At 40.5% G+C, this 19,986-nt stretch overlaps 1 protein-coding gene across 2 annotated transcripts in view; it reads left to right on the top strand.

The window, feature by feature from the left end:
- The window catches only part of TYRO3 (TYRO3 protein tyrosine kinase), a 143,463-nt gene that overhangs the window by 102,170 nt on the left and 21,307 nt on the right, over positions 1-19,986 (top strand). For both annotated transcript variants that reach the window (XM_072115700.1, XM_072115699.1), the window contains 7 exons: positions 265-409; positions 4,878-5,007; positions 8,221-8,321; positions 8,736-8,831; positions 10,412-10,492; positions 12,894-12,986; positions 16,847-16,968. In XM_072115700.1, the coding sequence (XP_071971801.1) occupies positions 265-409; positions 4,878-5,007; positions 8,221-8,321; positions 8,736-8,831; positions 10,412-10,492; positions 12,894-12,986; positions 16,847-16,968 (768 nt within the window). The remainder of the gene's footprint in view (positions 1-264; positions 410-4,877; positions 5,008-8,220; positions 8,322-8,735; positions 8,832-10,411; positions 10,493-12,893; positions 12,987-16,846; positions 16,969-19,986) is intronic.

Genomic DNA, 19,986 nt, shown 5'->3' with positions numbered 1-19,986 from the left:
TGGCTCTTTTAATGGCATATTCACATGCAATGGATATGTTGGAAAGATTTCCCTGAAAATGAATAATTTATGAAACATAATAAAGTAGGTACATACGTTCCTGTGACATGTGTGAACAAATCCTTCAAACCAATGTTGCCCTATGAATAGAAATGCAATACTGACCGTGTCACGGGTTTTACCAGTGACAGATACTTTCTCTTACATTGAATGGTTCACTAGACAATTTTCCTCAGAAGTTGCCTGTTCTTCCTCTGTTTACAGGGAGAGGTGGCTGTTCAGGGAAATCAAGTCAATCTGACTTTCTGGGATCCCCATAAGGACCTAACTGTGAGGGTCTGTGTGGCAAATTCTGCTGGCTGTGGACCTTGGAGTGACTTTATTCTCGTGGCCTCCAAAGAAGAGGCTGGTGAGTAATCCAAGGTCTAGCTCAGGAAACATATTACTGATGTATTAACTGAATAACTATAATCACTATTGGTCTATTGCAGTCACCTGAGGTTAAACACTTGTAATAAATGTTCTATAGTACAGAATTGTATTGTGAACGGTAGAGGCATATGTGATCAGAGCTTCATTATTAGTGTTGGGAAAGAGGACAGTCACTAAGCTCTGAACTTGCAGCTCCACAAGCAGGAAAGGTTGAGAAGGAAAGGGCACAAATACAGAAAACGGCTCCATGTTAACCTCTCACTATTTAGCTGCTTGCCTACATAACACATGTTTCATAAAGTGCAGGTACAGAGGCACCACTGTTTTGTTTTTTTTTTTTTTAAAGTGGGGTTGCAGTAGTAGGACCCTCACTGATGATTTACTTATGACCCATCCTTTGGATAGATAATCAGGTGTAATCTTGCCTCTTTTATTTTTATACTTTATCTCCGGGCCTAACTGATGCAGATACAGAGGTTACACTGGATATACACTGGAGATGAAAAATAGAACACAATTTCCTAAATGTCAAGGTCATTGTGTGTGAATATACATCCTAACATGAGTAACATTTTAACCTTTTTAAACTGGATTTCATAGTTAAGCACAGAACAAAAATGTAAATGAAAACTGTTTAATAGGTCACTGATCAAAATTAGAGAACACTTTCAGATACCTGCAAGTTGTTGTTAATCTGGCATCTGGTGTTAATTTCTTTAATTATCTGAACAAACCCTATTTAAAAGGCAGCCTAAGGGTACTTTTAAATTGGCGTTGGTGCTCAGCAAACCCATAAGCTTCTGTTGCCTTCCGTGATCCGCATCAGTGAAAAAAATAGGACAATTTTCATATTTTTTTCCACGTACAGCAGATCAGTGAGAATACAAGCCAATGTGAATACAGCCATACAATGGCTTTATGGAACAACGAACGTGAAAACCAAAGCCAATGTGAAAGAGCCCTAACTTTCCCGTTTTCACAGATTTTGCAAAACTGGTGTGCCATTCCAAAGTGACTGAAACCCTCTGGCAGCAGGTTGTCCATATGAAGGCCAAAGGAGTTAACCTATCAGCTATACCTAGAGAAGTTTTTGATTTCTAGTATATTGCATCTTTACAACATGAAAAACATATGCAAGAGAGGACAGGATAATGTGGAGAATCTCCATGGCTAATTGTCGCGACACTGCAGCCGGAATTGCTCTCTAAGCACACACATTATGATCCCCCTAGTGCTGTGAGATGCTGTGTGCTGACAATGTGCTTAGATTATCAGGGTACAGGTTTATATACACTTTCATTGAGCTTCTGATCATTCACTAGTATCTGACACATAGAAAGATCTCTCTTTCTATGTGTCAGATATTGTGGAGATGATGAGTTCCATCAGTTGCATATTACACATGACATTCTCAGCTCTCTCAGCTCTTACTATTTCAGGCATAACTCACACAGCTCTGATATATCTCACCTATAACACATACTGTCAGATCTGCTGAGCCTTCCCTGGACAAAGATCTTATCTGTCTGTAGCTTTACTATCCTCAGGAGCTCCCGGCAGGAAGTCAGTGTGTGTGTGTGTGAGCTCATCCTGGAATGCAAGGGTGGGGGCTAGAGGCAGAGAGGAGAGAAAAGCTCAGTGTAGCATCAGAAACGCAAGATGTCTGCCGACCCTGAACTCAGAAGATACAGGGTCAATATAAACTGAGACAGGATTTTGTTTATTTTTGTTAAAGGGAACCTACCACCACGAATCTACCTATAAAGGTAGATCGGGTGGTAGGTGGATGTATGGGACGTGAGGATAGCCCTTTTTAGAGCTAATCCTCACGTCCCCGCTAGCGTAGCATAAACTTTATTGCCCTAATATGTTAATTTAATTAAGCGGCTGACGGGGCGTGGAGTAGCCGGACACGAGGCTACCCGGCGCGGCTACTCCACGCCCCAGTAGCTGCTTTCCCCCGCCTACCCTGTGATCTTCGGCGCGCAGCTCCTGGCAGCTGCGCGCCCTCGTCCGAGAAGCCGGAGTTCTGCGCATGCGCAGTAACTCCGGCCAAGATGCGCGATCTCGGGAACGAGGCCGGAGTTACTGCGCATGCGCAGAACTCCGGCTTCTCGGACGAGGGCGCGCAGCTGCCAGGAGCTGCGCGCCGAAGATCACAGGGTAGGCGGGGGAAAGCAGCTACTGGGGCGTGGAGTAGCCGCGCCGGGTAGCCTCGTGTCCGGCTACTCCACGCCCCGGTAGCCGCTTAATTAAATTAACATATTAGGGCAATAAAGTTTATGCTACGCTAGCGGGGACGTGAGGATTAGCTCTAAAAAGGGCTATCCTCACGTCCCATACATCCACCTACCACCCGATCTACCTTTATAGGTAGATTCGTGGTGGTAGGTTCCCTTTAATAACAGTGAATTAGAGAATGTTTGTTTTTTCTTATCCTGAGTACATATAAGAAACTTGTCTTTGTGATCCACCTCCAACACTGGGTTAACTGGATGATTTGTCTTAGTCATCCCCAGGAAGTAAATCTAACATTAATGAAACATTCAGCCACTAATGGTTAATTATTTTTAATCCTAAGCCAAATGAGTTGTGATTGTCCCTTTTTCCCTTTTAAGTACATTCTGTACAACTAACATTCATTTTAATTGGAAGATTGTCTAAGATTCTCCTGATGAATTTTCCAAAAATAACTCCTTGGCAGTCTGCAGGGCTTTTTTACTTCCTTTGTGCCCAATTTGGCTGCCAATCGGTATCAGCCTTCGCTCGCAAATGCTGAACTCCTAAATGCACCTGCAGTTTCTATTTGTGGAATTTTAATAGAGATTATGTAAAATTATAAGTGGGCAATGGATTTTTGTGCCACATTTAGCTCGGTGCACCCTTTTAAGACATCTTTTTTGATGCTCTCCGAATGCTGTTGTGTAAATCTCCGCCTTTTCCAAATTCTTTTGCGTTCAGTTTATCTCCCCCGCAATACATCATCTTGCCTCTTGCTCACACTGTTTATATTACTTCAAAGGCTTAAATGCTAAAAGGACTAATGTGTGTAAGTATATATATCAACTCCAGTAATATCAATAATATATTTCTGGCCCACGTTCCTTTCATACATCATTCATTGGGGATTCTGGAGTAAGCGGTGTTAAAAAAAATAAACATAAAAAATGTCCTGCATGCGTTACACCAGAATGGACAATTATTTACTTGGTTGAGAAGGGGTGGAGCTTAACTAGTAAGGGGCTGTGCTTTTCAGGAAGGGAAGGGGCCAAACATTGTAAACAATTTTATGGGGGCATGAGCATATCAAGTGAAAAAGTGGTTTAAAAATTGCACCAGACTTATTATCCAGCATTAGACAATTTGATAATCTGATGCATTTTAGGACTAGCCTGTGTTTGCACTGCCTATTATGCATGTGTTTGGGAATCAACAGCATAAATAAATTGATAATTGGTACTTCAATAACATATAGTGGCCCCTGCACTACAATGACATACAGGGGCCCCTGCACTACCTGCACTACAATGACATACAGGGGCCCCTGCACTACAATGACATACAGGGGCCCCTGCACTACAATGACATACAGGGGCCCCTGCACTACCTGCACTACAATGACATACAGGGGCCCCTGCACTACAATGACATACAGGGGCCCCTGCACTACCTGCACTACAATGACATACAGGGGCCCCTGCACTGTCTGCACTACAATGACATACAGTGGCCCCTGCACTACCTGCACTACAGTGACATACAGGGGCCCCTGCACTACAATGACATACAGGGGCCCCTGCACTACCTGCACTACAATGACATACAGGGGCCCCTGCACTACAATGACATACAGGGGAGGTGGGACCTCTGCACTACAATCACATGCAGGGGCCCCTGCACTACAATCACATACAAGGGCCCCTGCACTACCTGCACTACAATCACATATAAGGGTCTCTGCACTAATGACATACAGGCGCCCCTGCACTATAATGATATACAGGGCCCCTGCACTACACTCACATACAGGGGCCCCTGCACTGCCTGCACTACAATCACATACAAGGGCCCCTGCACTGCCTGCAATACAATCACATACAGGGGCCCCTGTACTGCCTGCACTACAATCACATACAAGGGCCCCTGCACTACAATCACATACAGGGGCCCCTGCACTACAATCACATACAGGGGCCCCTGCACTACAATCACATACAGGGGCCCCTGCACTGCCTGACAATACATGTGCCTTAGGAATGCAGATCTCTGTGAGAAACTTAAAATGTATGTGTCAGATGTCAGAAACTGACCTCTACTTAAGCAACACATTCCTGAAATACCTTTTAGGAACCATATACATTTTTAAATGACACTTTCCAGATTGTTACTTGTTAATGTCTGAAATTGTAATAGGTAATATGCAAATGTGCTCTATTGTCTTATAGATCGTCAGAGACGCCCACATACAAGAATGTCCTGGGTCCCTCTGGTATTGGGTATCCTTACTGCCTTAGTGACCGTTGTGGCTATGACCTTAATCTTTTTGCGGAAAAGAAGAAAAGAAACAAGATTTGGGTGAGAAAACTGTCTCACAAGTTTAAAAACTATGGAATAAAAATTAGATTAGACTAGGAAAGCCTAATAAGTTGGATATTCTGTGGGTGGACGCTGGTTTTGTTGTTGACAAATCTTTTCTAGATTTTATTTTTTTACATCTGCCAGAAGGTTATTTAATTTGGTACTTTAAGGGGTTTTCTGACGAACAAAAGTTGGGCCCTAACCACAGGATAGGGCCTAACTTGCTAATCATTGGGAGTCTCAATGCTGAGACCCCCACAGATCACGAAAATGAGGGGTCCGTTGGACCCCTTGTCGCTTCGTCAGACTAGTGGAGCAGACGGCCGTGCATGACCATTCTGCTCCATTAATCTCTATGGAGCCGACTAAGATATTTGAGCATGGCGCTTGGCAATTTCCGTCTGCTCCGTAGAGATTAATGGAGCAAAACTGTAATGCACGGCCGTGTGCTTCATTAGTATGGCGTGGTGACGAGGGATCTGATGGAGGTACGTGGGACCCCATTGGACCCTTTGTTTTTGTAACCTGTGGGGTACTCCAGAAATAATCATTATTGATATTCAAATGAGTCCTTCAAATATTTAATTTTTCTTATGTGGACATACACTATAATGAAGAATATAAATGCTATTAGCCCTATAAACAGTCAGGAGTTTCCAAAAAAAATTCCTAACGGAGAGTACTGGAGGTATTGACACTTCATCCCTAGCTCATGTTCCCTTTCTGATTCTGATACATTTCAATAGTGTGTATAAGCTTATTTTACTTTACCTGGCTTCCTGCCATCAGCATGTGTTGAGTTACAGAGGGAGCAGCTGCAGCCTGTGTGTGCCTGTGTCAGTCTTCTGTCCTCCAAACCCATGCAGCTCCTCCCCCTCTCCCCTTCCTGTCATGTGCATTGAGCCGGCAGGGGAGGGAGGGGGATGGTGTGAAGTACAGGAACAATGTATGAGGAGACACAGGCACACACAGGCTGCTGCAATGGGTTATCTTTAAAATAACAACTAATTACATATTAGCTTATATTTTAATGACCCATTGGAATATTAATTATGAAAGAAATGGGCGTGAGAGGTGCTCGGACTTATAATAAAGCCACATGTGATGTGCACAAGAAAATGCTGTGTGCTAAAAGGAAAAAATACAAAAGTTCTTGTTCTTGGCACAATCTCACAAACCAGGAAAATATACTTATTTGACAAAATAAAATATGATAGCGCTATATAAAATACCAAATGAACCTTAAAAAAACATAAAAAACAATATCCCACATTTGGTGCTAGACTCTGATTAAACCCAACAGTTAGATATAGTTGTGTCTATTATTATGCAACAGTTTATAAAGATCTCGAAATGTATTCATATAATGTGATTGCCCATCAATATTTAGTCGGTACTGTAATAAAACATCTTAACCACAACTCAGTACAGGTACTTTTGCTGTGGCCCATTTTCATCAATAAACTCAATAGATACTCCGATGTTTAGAAGAGTTCAGAGAGATGATTCAAATTAAAATGTTGTCAGAGATATTGCAGACAATAATATGACTTAGTGTCCTTGTCAATACCAGATCTCCAATGGTATACAGACTTCCTGCACAAGATAAGTCATATCCCCTACGTACCTCCTGCGTCCAGGAGGTACTCAGCAGGTTCTAACAAGTCCAGATAGGCTGCGCATGTGTCGTACTGAGAGCCCAGGAGTGTGCGTACATGTGCAGTAACAACAATTGGCACACCAAAAAAAGACTAGGATCTTCTCCATTCTCGGTCAAATGGATGAAGTTTGCAAAAGGCAACAATAGGTCTATAAATGTGCATCTGTATATGCATTTAGATGCAAGACTTGTATATTCCAATGTTATATCTTCTAATAATTCCATTGACGACTGGAGATATTCCAAGGTATGTATATATATAACACATCCTAGATCTGAATGAATTAAATATTATCATTGAATACTTTGTTCTGTATCTAGTTGAATGTGCTGAAAACAAAATCACATTCTTTAACCAATGAAGGCCTGGATTTGGAGTTGCCCACAAAATGACAGTGGAAAAACACATTACAGGCTGATCTAACTTGTCCGTAAAACGAGACAAAATAAGGCTCAGTATTGTGTGTGGCCCCCACATTCCTTTATGACCTCCTTACAATGCCTTGCCATGCTCCTGATGAGGTCAGTATTGTGTGTGGCCCCCACGTGCCTGTAGGACCTCCTTACAATGCCTTGCCATGCTCCTGATGAGGTCAGTATTGTGTGTGGCCCCCACGTGCCTGTAGGACCTCCTTACAATGCCTCAGCATGCTCCTGATGAGGTCAGGATTGTGTGTGGCCCCATGTGCCTGTAGGACCTCCTTACAATGCCTCGGCATTCTCCTGATGAGGTCAGTATAGTGTGTGGCCTCCACGTGCCTGTATGACCACCCTACAACTACAGTTAGTGCAGCTCATCCTGGATGGCACATCAATGCGAGCTGTGGCAGAAAGTTTGCTGTGTCTGTTTGGTAGTGTCCAGAGGCTTGAGGTGCTACCAGGAGACAGGCCAGTACACCAGGAGATGTGGTGGGGGCCATAAGAAGTTAGCATATTGTAACATTTAGCATATATTTATACACTGTTGCATAGTGAACCCTTTTTCATAGATACATGGGGTTTGCTACATATCACAGCAAACACCCATCGCTAATAACCGTGATCGGTACTAGCACCGATCGCAGGTGTTAACCCCTTTATTGATGCTGGCAAAGACACTGGCATTTAAAAGATTAATCTTGGTTGAGATAAAATAAAAAGGTGAAAGGTATGCAATTTTGAAGTTAGAGAGCAAAAAATTAACTAAAAAACCCTGCAGTGCGAAGGGGTTAAATGAAAAGTGAGAAAGAGAAAATTAATTGTCTAATTTCTAGGATCATTGGATAAAGATCTGGGCAGTTATTCTGGAAAAAATCTAATGAATGTAACCACATGTAACAGCGTTTACTACTGTAAGTTATTACTAGGGGAGCCATGTAATACATGCTGTATGTCTTCCATTTATTTTCTTGATCAGCTTTATCGTCATTATTGCAAGCCAACAAATGTCTGTATCCGCCAAATGTTCTTGGCATTTTGCTTACTAAAAAGTTACACAAGACTAAAATCCTCTACCATACTGTATAGACTAATAATGAGTTTTGATTTTCTTTCTCGTAACATTTTTGCAGCCACATGTTTGGCTCCATGCTCGGTCGGGGTGGTCCAGTTATCCAGTTTACTGCAGCCAGATCCTTCAATAGAAGAGGAACTGAAGTCTTGGAAGCCACATGTAAGTCAAAATGTTCATTTTAGTGGCCAATAACTACAATAACTTCATAATTTCTCTGAATGTGTAATGTATACATAACTATAGTGAGCCGTCTTGAAGGATCTGTGCATGGTCCAATTAAAGTGGTTTTGCTCCAGTTTCAACAAATAAATGTTCTAATAAAATAAAAAATCTATTGGCTATATACCTTCTTGTGGTTTTCTACATCTCTGCTTGTTGTTATTCAATAGGAAGCTTCATTACTTGCTTTTAGTTGATAAAAATCAGTCTATGGTCATGTGATGGACACTTGTATTATTTACTGAAACTGGACAACCTCTTTAAGTGTAATGGTTGTAGTGAAATGAATCTACAAGCTATCAGTGACCTTATCATTGCCTGTACTAGACCTGCTTGTTTTTCCTCTATTTACAGTGGATAGCATCGGCATTAGCGATGAGCTGAAATCTAAGCTTACAGATGTCCTCATTCAGCAGCAGCAGTTTACCTTAGGACGTACACTGGGGAAAGGTAATAAATGAAATTTGCTGAAACGTAATACAATATTATTGTTGTTGGTGTGTACGGATGCCTCAGTATGAAACCAATAGTATAAACTAGTCTGTATACTTCTTCACATCTTAATTCAGGCTTAATTTGCAATGTTTCTGTAAGGAGAACTCTTACTTCCAGACTCTAGTCAAAAGCCTCTAAACTAGTTCCCTACACTGTACTGACCAGATACAAAGACAGTGAAACAGTGCTGTCTACAGTTGAGAATCTGTACCTTCTGGAATAGATATACTGGTTTGGTTTTAATCTGGCATTATGAAACTAGGCTGCTTGAAAGTCATGCTTGATGTTGAGGGGGCTGCCTTACAATGTAGCAAAAGAGGCAAAGTTTTCCTTATCCTATTCTGGAAAAACATATTTGCATATTTCCCAGAATTCCCAGTGGATAATTAATGTCCATAAGTCTCCACAAGCCTGCAAGGTGGCCTTAATTGGTAAAGTCTTCCTACTTTTTGCTTCTAGAGGACAGCTTGTTTGCATACTTTTTTCCCCAAGGGGCATTGCAGTTAGATTCCCTACCTCCTCCTGGATTTGTACAGGAGAACCAGTACCAAGATTGTCTGGGAACATAAAAACCAGCATGTGCATACTGTCAAGATCACAGACTTCAGGTTCAGCAAGGGAGACTATCGGGTCACTGTGGACTGTCTCCCGCCCTCCAGAACCTTAGTGAATTTAAGCTGCCACCACTCGTCATATATGAGGCTGCCGAGACATCCTACATAGACTATGCAAAAATACAATATTACACTTGCTAATAAATCAGTTTATTCAGGTAACGTCTCTTCTGAGGTATGGAATCATTAGAACACAAGGAAGCTCTTATTAAATTGAAGTTTTAATATAAAAAATGACAGTGCTTACAAACAAAGGGGTCATCATACAAAAAAGGTAACATGAAATCAACCGACGTATATACGGTACATACAATGCAAAAACAACAATTTGGTAAAATAAAAGGGATGAAAAACGGAATTTACTACGTTACATGACGTTTTAAGTCTAGTGCCTGAGGAAGCAGAAATACACGATCAACCTGTCCGCTAGAATGATATTCCCAAAGAATGACAATTTTCTATCCATCCAGGTGGCATTCCAAAATCCCCCATAGCCACCTGCTTGTGATGAAGAATAGAAATATGCTAATTGTGTATTATTACTCAGGGTTTATGACACCTTTAATTCCCCAGAATCTTTATATTATGATATCTTGCCATGCAGGCATCCCAGCAAAGGGGGTTTTCTAGCTGTGACCCCAGAGATAAAGGCCATCACCTGTTACTGAAAAGAAAGAATCTTATCAACACGCCATTAATTTTATGATAGGATTTGTTTCTGGCGAATGCTGGTTTTATTGCCCAAGCATCCTGACATCCTGACTTCAGATAAATGTTGTAATTTCAGAGCGGAGAGGCGCCTACCTCTCCTCATTTGGAGAGATTCCTATTTTTCCACCACAAATTCACTGCTACTTTGTTGTCGCTTTCCACTTACTTGCATTATTTTTACGATTTTCTCATCTTAATGTAACCTATTAGGAGAGTTTGGCTCCGTCAGGGAAGCTCAGTTGAAGCTCGAGGATGGCTCATTACAGAAGGTTGCAGTAAAAATGCTGAAAAGTGAGTATAATAAAATTTTCATTAAACATGTGTATGTTTTAATGTTGTTGCAAACAGTACTCTTATCCATTAGAAGGCTTTGGAATTTATTGAATAAAAAGGAATAATTTGTTCACAGCTAGTTAGGGGATCCATAGGATAGGGAATAAAATGTAGATCAAGAGAACAGGGGTCCGTTGTACCCCAAATGAATGGAGTGGCATGTCGAGCATGCATGCTGCCAGTCCATTCAGTCGGTGGCACTTATGGAAGTAGCCGAGGACTGCACTGTATACACAGGAATTAAAGGTCGATCTGTTTGAGCATAATACTTGTGATGTGGGTGCAAATAGAGGGAATAGCTATACTTCTCTTTCCAAGGGGGGACCTTAGCTCCTGCTACAGCCAAAACTGCTGAGGCGAGCAAATGTGCAAAAAAATATGAAATCGTCTCCAACGTACTTCAGGAATGGTCAATTGCCTGTTTAGTGTTTTCTTCTATTTTATTTTAAATGCTGCCCCCTATAGTGGTTTTCTGCAAAAGAATAAGAGCAAGGTGGCTACATTGCAGAGTAAGGCTACATTCACACTGCCGTATGGGGAACGTATATACGCTCCCCCATAGACGGCAATGGGCACACGGCGCCATACGGGAGTGGTACGGTACAGCACACGTGCGGCACCATACTGTTCCGTAGCCGGGAGAAAGATGGGACATGTCCTATCTTTCCCCATAATATGGCGCCGTGCCCCATGTTTCTCTACTACGTACTAAGGTACGGCGGGCATACGTTAGTGTGAATATAGCCTAAGAATAAGGTGACAACACAGCTTCTTACTCCTTGCCCAATGCTGGGTAATTGGGCAGACCCATATCAGCTCTGTAATGTAGCTAATATATCAAAGTAATGTAAAATGTCCCCACCCCCTAAAAAAAAAAAAAGTCTATAATGTGGATAATAATAAGACAATGGATAATAATTTTGAGAAGTAATTAGTGGCACTTTGTGTTATTGAAGATGTGATCAAATTTTCATGGATTTTTAAAGTGAAAAAGAAACAAATAAATAAATAAATAAAACCCTATATATTACCCAAAATCCCAAATATCCTGCGACAAAGGAAAATGTGTCTGGTGATTGAAGCGACCTAGCATCTCAGCTCCTTTGTAGATGTACCAGACATAATTGTACTCACAAGTTCACAACCACTAAACCACAAAGCAGATCTATTGAATGGGCTGTACCACTTTTACATGGCTATGAGCATCGCTGGTCAGTTAAAAAGACAAAATGGGTATCAGATATTTTCTACTCAATGGAGATCTAAATGGAAATCTCTAGTGCTATGCCTGCACATATTGGGGCACATTTACTAAGGGTCCGCACACCGCATTTCCGTCGGGTTTCCCGACTATTTCCGATTTGCGACGCATTTAACAGGGGTTTTTGGCAGACACGATTGGATTTTGTCGCAATCGTGACGACTTTCATGCGACACAAATCGGGGGGAGTAACTGCCGGACAACCCAACTGATTTGGACTGAGCGCGGGATTTAAAATTCCAATTGTGTTGCAAGACAATGCACTCACATGCACCAGGAAGAAGAAGGTGAACTCCGGCAGACCTCAGCGGGGAAGCGACACATGCAGGATATTGGGCGCACGATCTTGGTGAATCGTGGCCGGACTTCATCCTCGTCGGACAGTCCGGATTGGGGAATCGCGACAGGACCGGGTAAGTATATGTGCCACGATGTGTTAGGACATGAATTAAGAAAAGCGTATGCTTACAATGGAGATATACACAGATCCAAACATTGGACCTTGCAAATCTGTTAACATTTGCTTTGCCGTATTATGAGGATAATTACTTTTGTTATTTTTGTACCCCTGTATAAGGCAATGGAGGCCAAATCTATATCAACATTTTAGCATTTCAGCCTATTTATATGCTATATTGCTATGTAATAGGACATGTGCCTGTCTCCAAAGCAAAATTTCCATAGATTTGCTTATATCTGCTACCCAGCAATACAGATATGAGTCAGTTTTGTCCCTTCTATCCTACACCAAGCTTGGCTATGTAATATATACAGGCATAATGAATGCACTGGCAATTTAGTGTCACATCATGTTGCAGTTTTGTGTGAAGCTATAATATAATATGTGCCTAATAAGAAAATCGTATACCCTCTATACTGCCACCGGCATGAAATTATGCATGGGAAGAGTGATGGCCATTATGTACTGGTCTTTTAAGCATTGCTGGCTCCTACATCACAAGAACCTTGTTAGAAATGATTCCAATAGACAAGCACAGATTCAGTTCCAGCGCAGATATAATGAGCCTTCTGGATGCTAATTTCAGAGCTTGTTCCTCCGCACTTTGCCTCTTATAACATTCTCCTTTCTCCTGCCAGCGGAAATTTTCTGCTCCAGTGATATTGAAGAATTCTTGCGAGAAGCTGCTTTCATGAAGGAGTTTGACCATCCAAACGTTTGCAAATTAATAGGTAAAAATCGGTTGACGTTACCTGCATTATGTGCCGCTTCCGCTGTCTATTAGTCATTGTTATAGATTTTAGTATAAGTTTGACAGTTCAGTTTTATATTCAAACTTTTTGTTCTTGACTTTGCATAGAAATAGAATTCCCATTAATGGAGCTTCAGTACAGTAACATTGTAGCCAATCATGTTCTAACCTAACCCTCATCAACAGGCTAATCGCACTACAAACTTTTTTGGCCAAATGATTATCTAACATTTTAGGCTCTTTATTGAATCTCTGGGTGTGGAAAATGGTACATAAAGGGAATTCTACCATCTACACCCCCTGATCCTTTAAAATTAGGATAGGAAGTTCCTGTGCTAGGGATCATTGGGGGTCCCAAAGTTTTTACCTTATTGTTGTCTTGGTCTGAACCCATTTATGTTCTTTCTATATAGTAGAGCAGGTAAACCCTAGTATCCTGCTGTATTCTACGTAGAGGCAGAAGAAGCAGCATTGGCTTCAGTCAGTATTATTGTATCTAATTATTTACTGGCGTTTCCCTTTGAGTTTATGAAAGGGGCTATTATACATGATGACGCTAACTACCAATTAGATTAACGCCATTTTGTTCTAATGTTTGCAAGTTCACACTTGGTTTCAAGTATTTCATCAGTTTTCCATTTTTTTTGTGACAGAAAGTCTGAAGAATTATTCTTTCCATAAAAAAATATTCAAGGTTCACCCAAATTTCTTATTCTTAGAGTTAAACGCTCTGATGTATAAGCAGATAAGTCTGGATATTGGCGCCTGTTTGCAACCGCTTTCTACAGAGTGCAGTGTAACTGCATACAACAGAGGAAGCAATTGTCCCAAATAATACGGGTTCCCAATAATTTACCATCATTAAATGACATCTAACACCAGGATGAAGGATTGTAAACCAAGCACACTGACACTGGTGTGTGTCCCCTTTGGCAGGATCTGCTCTTCTTTTAGTTTCTTATGCCCTGGTTTAAAAAAAAGGCTTGTAAAATTATGCAAATGAACCTGAGTCTTCAAGCTCTATAGGTGTTAATGGAGTCCCTCAGGCTCATTTGCATAATTATTAAAGTTGTATTTTTATTTAAAACCATGGCATAAGATTCTAAAAGAAGAGCTGATTCTGCCAGAGGGGGCACAGACCAGTATTTCATTGTGCTTGGTTTACAATCCTTGATCCTGGTGGTACATATACTTTATACAGGTGCCACTACACTGGAATTTTCTCTCTAGCCCCCACCATTCCTGAGAAATTATTGCATCTCTACTGTCAGATGGGTGGAACCATCTCTGGGCCCATCAACCTGACAGTAGAGAGCCTAAGTATTATTTTGGGTACTGATACTACACTGAACCTATGGTACACTATATAGGTTCACTACTGTCAGCCTTGAGCTGGAGTAGGTAGGTTGGCTCTGCCGTTTTTTAGAAAGAAAATTCTAACTATGTCAGAATCCGTGAGACATTGCCTAATAGAGGATGTAGAATTTTGGGGATTAAAGAAGATGATAAAAAAATCCTGTTTAGTGGGGTTTTCTCACAAATAAATCCTTGATAGATGTGGGCCCTATCTGTGGGTATGGCGTTACTGCTGACTCCCAACCCATGGCCGGAGCGAATAGAGATATGGCTGCTTTATTTCAGAGCTCCCAAAGACTTGAAAAGAGAGTGGCCATGCATGTGTATCCATCTCTCCATTTGTCATGACCATTATTGAGTAAGACTGGATCCACATCTATCAGGTATTTATGACATAAAGTATCCTGTACATGTCATGGCCAAGGCCCTTTAAACCACCATTGTTTTCCAAAATACTCTGAATAGTTACATACTTTATAGATCCTCTTTATACTGAATATCCACGATGATGTAAGATCTGACTCCGCCAATGTGATCTTCTCATATGTAATCATGGTATATATAGAAGATTATTTTGACTGGATGTTCTTGTTTTGAGGCATTGGGTACAGACATAACTTGCATACCTTTAAAGACAGAAGCGCGGAAGTCTGCCCTATATTTAAAAACACCAACTCATCACCTATTACGTATTCTTGTCACGACTTGTATGGCCAATGTATTGTGGAGCCTGGGGTACATTCCTTAGCTGTGGTAACATGGAGAGACACGGGTTTGTGGGTGAACTGTATATGTTTATCACTGCAGAGATTGTAATGTTATCATGTAATTTTGGTTTATTCTGAATTGTTAAAGCCAACCATCCGAATGTATTAGCTGTAGAGGGATGCAGATTGTTATACTGGGGAAAGCTTGGTCCATGCACATCAGTCTAAGGTACGGCTGACTGTGACGTTTTTTGGATCGGAAGGGAAAGCAAGAGTTAATCATTTTTGGGACCGACCATCATAAAAAAATGTATATGGTGGAAAAATACAAACTAGTAGTTGAAAGTAATCCCTGTGTGCATTATATGCATGGACTGAACAGAAGGCATTAGAAGTACTGAGCAGAGCAAAGCTTATGCTGCACAGTTTGTACTTACCCTGCCATCTGCTCCGCACTTACACCACATACCCTGCTCTGCTCCATCTCTCCACCCGGTCTGTAATACTCCAGATATTCACATATATCTTATTTAAGCCATTTTCATAACTGCGTTGTTCATCAGACTTGCTCATGTCTCCTTCTAACATTTTTTCTGGTTTATCTTCCCCAATTTATTTTCCCTTTTCATTAATTTATATTTTCACCAATTATATTCTATATCCATATTCATATGTTTCCTACATTCTATTTTGAATATAAGCAGATATGGTCTGGAAAAGATCTGGACTGGACCCTACAGATAGCGGCTGTAACCAGCAAAATATATGTGCTCAAAAGCAATACAGAATGGATTGGTAGATCCTGTGAATATAACAAGATACTGTAACAGACTTTACTATAGTTCATACCAGGGTCGGCTCCAGGTTTCAGAAGGCCTCTGGGCCAGAGCCTCTGAGGGCCATATATAAAATAACCATGAGGGGGCTGTTTGGTGTGATAAAGTAACAAATACTTTAGAGAATAGGATGTGCCTCTATGGGCCCCTTTGCAGTGAACTCACATGGCAGCATTAACAATTGAGAAACTAAAACAGTCTCCTGTTCTCTAAAGTATTTGTTAGTTTATCACACCACAGAGCCCCCTCATGGTTATTTTGTATACAGCCTCCTTACCCTCCATGAATTCATTAGATACAGCCCCCCTCAACCCCATAATGTACAGCCTTATGTACATTATGTATACAGCACTTGCTCGGGCATGTTCAGTGCTGGCACCGGCCCTGCTTTACATGTTTATATACTACCAGGTCAGAGAAGGCCCTCTACAGAACACCATATTAAACAAATAGAAAGTGAAGTAGTAACACTATTTATCCTTATTGTTCATCTCCTATAACAAGGCAGAACCGTGAAAATCTTGCGTCAATTGTTAACTAAACTAAATCAGTAAGACAAACAAAGAAACGTAACTGAAGAAAACAAAGAAACATGAAGAAAAAGTTCTTCCTTCTCTTATTAGGCCATTTCCCACAACTCCTGAAAAATTAGAAATTGACACTTTCTGCTGAATTTGTCTTAGAATTTGTCATAGAAGTCTTTGGAGAGGGGAGGGGGTAAAAGGAAGGATACCCCAAATACCTTGCTTTCTTTAAATGCAATATGAATTCAAAATACCCAGTATGAAGGAATTTTTTTCCACCAGTATTGTACTAGTTAGCATAATTTCTGCAAATCTCAGAAAATATGTCTTTTAATGGTAGATTTTTGGGCTAACTAAGAATAGCTAAAAAGTCCGTCTGAACAGCTATATTTAATATAATTTTTTTTTTCAACTTAGGAGTGAGTTTAAGAAGTCGTACCAAGGGAAGATTGCCAGTTCCAATGGTTATCCTGCCATTTATGAAGCACGGTGATCTGCACACCTTTCTTCTGATGTCACGCATAGGGGAAGAGCCCATTGTAAGTCTGGGGAGGTTGTCCCTGGGTATAAACTGATGACCTTAATGTGATTATGATCTGAACATGGACCTAAAGGTAATGTTAACAGACAAAAAAACCCTTCCATACAAGTAGTTTTTTTAATAAGGCCAAATATGTTGACCTATTTGTGGATTTAGATGATATTTCAGACTCTTGCATCCGGCTGGATGTATTATCACATTCAGTTGTAACTCTTGGCTTATGGTTGCTGTGTTAGAGACTCCTGTTCTAGAGAACAGTGAATTGACTTGTAAATTGGCCGAACTATTTGTGGTGGAACAGAACTCATTTGCAGACTCTGCGTGAAGCTGTCTCTGCCGCTTCAGGCTTGTTTCTACTTAAACTAATATTGCGTTAGTTGGCGGCTTTTGCCACATGTTGTTTTTCCTGATACTAAGATAAAGGGGTTTGTCCATGAAATAAAGTTCTCAAATTATAATCCCCTAATCATGTTTACACAATAAAGATAATTTTTAGCTCTTTACTTTACAAGTTTACTCCGTTTTATTGCTGTTTTAGCTTCTATAACTTAGTGATGGTCATTGTATTACCCAAGGGTGTGGGCTCGGGGTCTCTGACACTCATGACACTTCATGATGCCTCCAGTGCTGTGTGCTGACAATGTGGTTAGTTTATCAGGGTACAGTTTTATACACACTTTCATTTAGCCTCTAAACACTCACTAGTATCTGACACATAGAAAGAGAGATGAGATCCATGAGATGCCTATTACACATTACATTCTCAGCTCTGCTATAACAGTCATGACATACACTCTCAGTTATGATATATGCCTCCCTCCCCTGGATAAAGACCTTATCTGCCTGTAGCTTGTAGATTTACACTCCTTATGATGTGTTGTTTGGATTGATAGAGACAGGTTGGAATTAGATCAGTGAAATGCTGTATTTTTGCTAATAAAATGGAATTTGACAATGTGTTATTTTATTATCCTAAGTATATATAAGAATCTTGTATTTGTGGGAATACCCCTTTAAGTATCTGCACAGTGCTGCTTACTGGCAGGAAGTGCCTTTGTCTGATCTGGTTTTGTAATGCTGAGGGGATGGGCAGGAGGCAGAAAGCACTGCAGTGTGCAGACAGGAGAAGCTATTCATGAGAAGAATCCGGCCATAGTAAAAAAGAGAGGTCGGATTTATATCTGTGAAATGCTGTATTTTTGTTAATAACAGTGAATTAGAGAATGTGTTATTTTGCTATCCTGAGTAGATTTATGAGAATCTTGTCTTTGTGGGAATACCCCTTTAATGTGAACTCCAAATATAATTATAAAAAGTTATTGTACTCATGTCTATAGCAAAAAATAGATGACACACGTTTTGTAGGTGACAATTTCTTATAAAATTGACACTTGCAAAAGGATCGACCAGAAGAATAATCACTCTGTTGTCCGCAAAGATAATAGGATTTTATAGTCTGGACAGTAAATTTAGTTGTGCTAAATCCACTTTGGACTATGCATAAAAAATGCATGTTTTTTTTAGAGAAACCTTTTGTTTTCGGGTCGTTTTCACTGGATGCTAATTGCCGACTGGATATAAAGTTTGTACAGCTGATCAGCAACAGTAATCTGATAACAATCTGACCAGTAGGGCCCATCTGTTGGGACCGGGTCTTGTTCTCACTAAATGATAGCGCCGCAGATGAAGTATGCTCTATTCAGTGTCTGTGAAAGGACCAGAAATTGCTGGTCCAGCAGCTCAGGATGCTGGCCACTCCATCATTTAGTGAGAACCATATCCCCATTATCATGAGCTGCGGGGGGTCTCTACTTTGGACCCCCATGATCAGATTGTGAGGGGATAACAGTGAAATTTGGGGCAACTGGTCAATAGATTTTACATCCCTGCTTATTTTCACATGAATTTGGAGAAGATTATTTTAATAGGCAACGAGGAAAAGAGTCATATTTGCCTGCAATGAGTAAAGTTTAGAGGATGAAGAGGAAGCGTCACTTCAGATGCCCCTAACTTTGGTGTCCTATTAAAGAGAAGAATTTGACCTTTTAGATTAGGCTGAAAGCTACAGTACCAAAATACAGAGAGTTACAAAAAGTCAGGAATTTTATCTGCAGCTCACGTTTCCAACTATAGCGTTAAAGGAAATCTGCCACCAAGATGAAGAATTGTAAACCAAGCACACTGACATATTGGTGTGTACCCCGTCTGGTAGGATTTAGCTTCTTATGCCCTTGTTTTTACAAAAAAGGCTTTAAAAATTATGCAAAATAGCCGCAGGGGCTCCAGGATATATACGTGACTATCTCTTCTCATTTACATACGACTTTGGAGGAGATTTTCTATCGGAAAATTGGTGAGATACCAGTTAAGAGGGAATTCTAGAAAGGACATTTCATGCCCTACCTGAGGGGGCTTGTAGTTTAATTCGGCAATGTGTGTGTATATAGTATATGTGTTATATTACTGTAAAATAGGTTTATGCTGGCTTGTAAAATTCTGCAAGTAAGAATGCCTTCATAAATAGAATTGCTATTAGTTTCTTTTCAATTAAGAAAATCCAAAGTGATTAACAAAGGAGAAATCTCAATGAAATAATTTCTAGTGGCCACTCTGCCTTCAATACCACATCAATTCTTCTATGTACTCTTGTTAGGTATTGAAGCAACTCAGCAGGGAGATTGTTCCAAACATCTTGGAGAACAAACTTTTGATCTTCTTCAGATGCAGGGCTGTTTTGCCTGTATTCTCAGAGAAGAGTCAGATCACTTCCAGGAATACGTGTTTTCCATTACAGGCAGTCCCCGGGTTACATACAAGATAGGGTCTGTAGGTTTGTTCTTAAGTTGAATTTGTATGTAAGTCGGATCTGTATAATTTATCATTGTAATCCCAGCTAGAACTTTTTTGGTCTCTGTGACAATTGGATTTTAAAAATGTTGGGTTGTCATAAGAATCAAGATTAACAATAAAGCTTCATTACAGACACCAGTGATAACTGTTACAGCTGTTTATTGTA

The sequence above is a fragment of the Engystomops pustulosus genome, chromosome 7 (genome assembly GCF_040894005.1).
Source record: "Engystomops pustulosus chromosome 7, aEngPut4.maternal, whole genome shotgun sequence".
NCBI lineage: Eukaryota > Metazoa > Chordata > Amphibia > Anura > Leptodactylidae > Engystomops > Engystomops pustulosus.
This window is presented reverse-complemented; position numbering and strand designations above follow the sequence as displayed.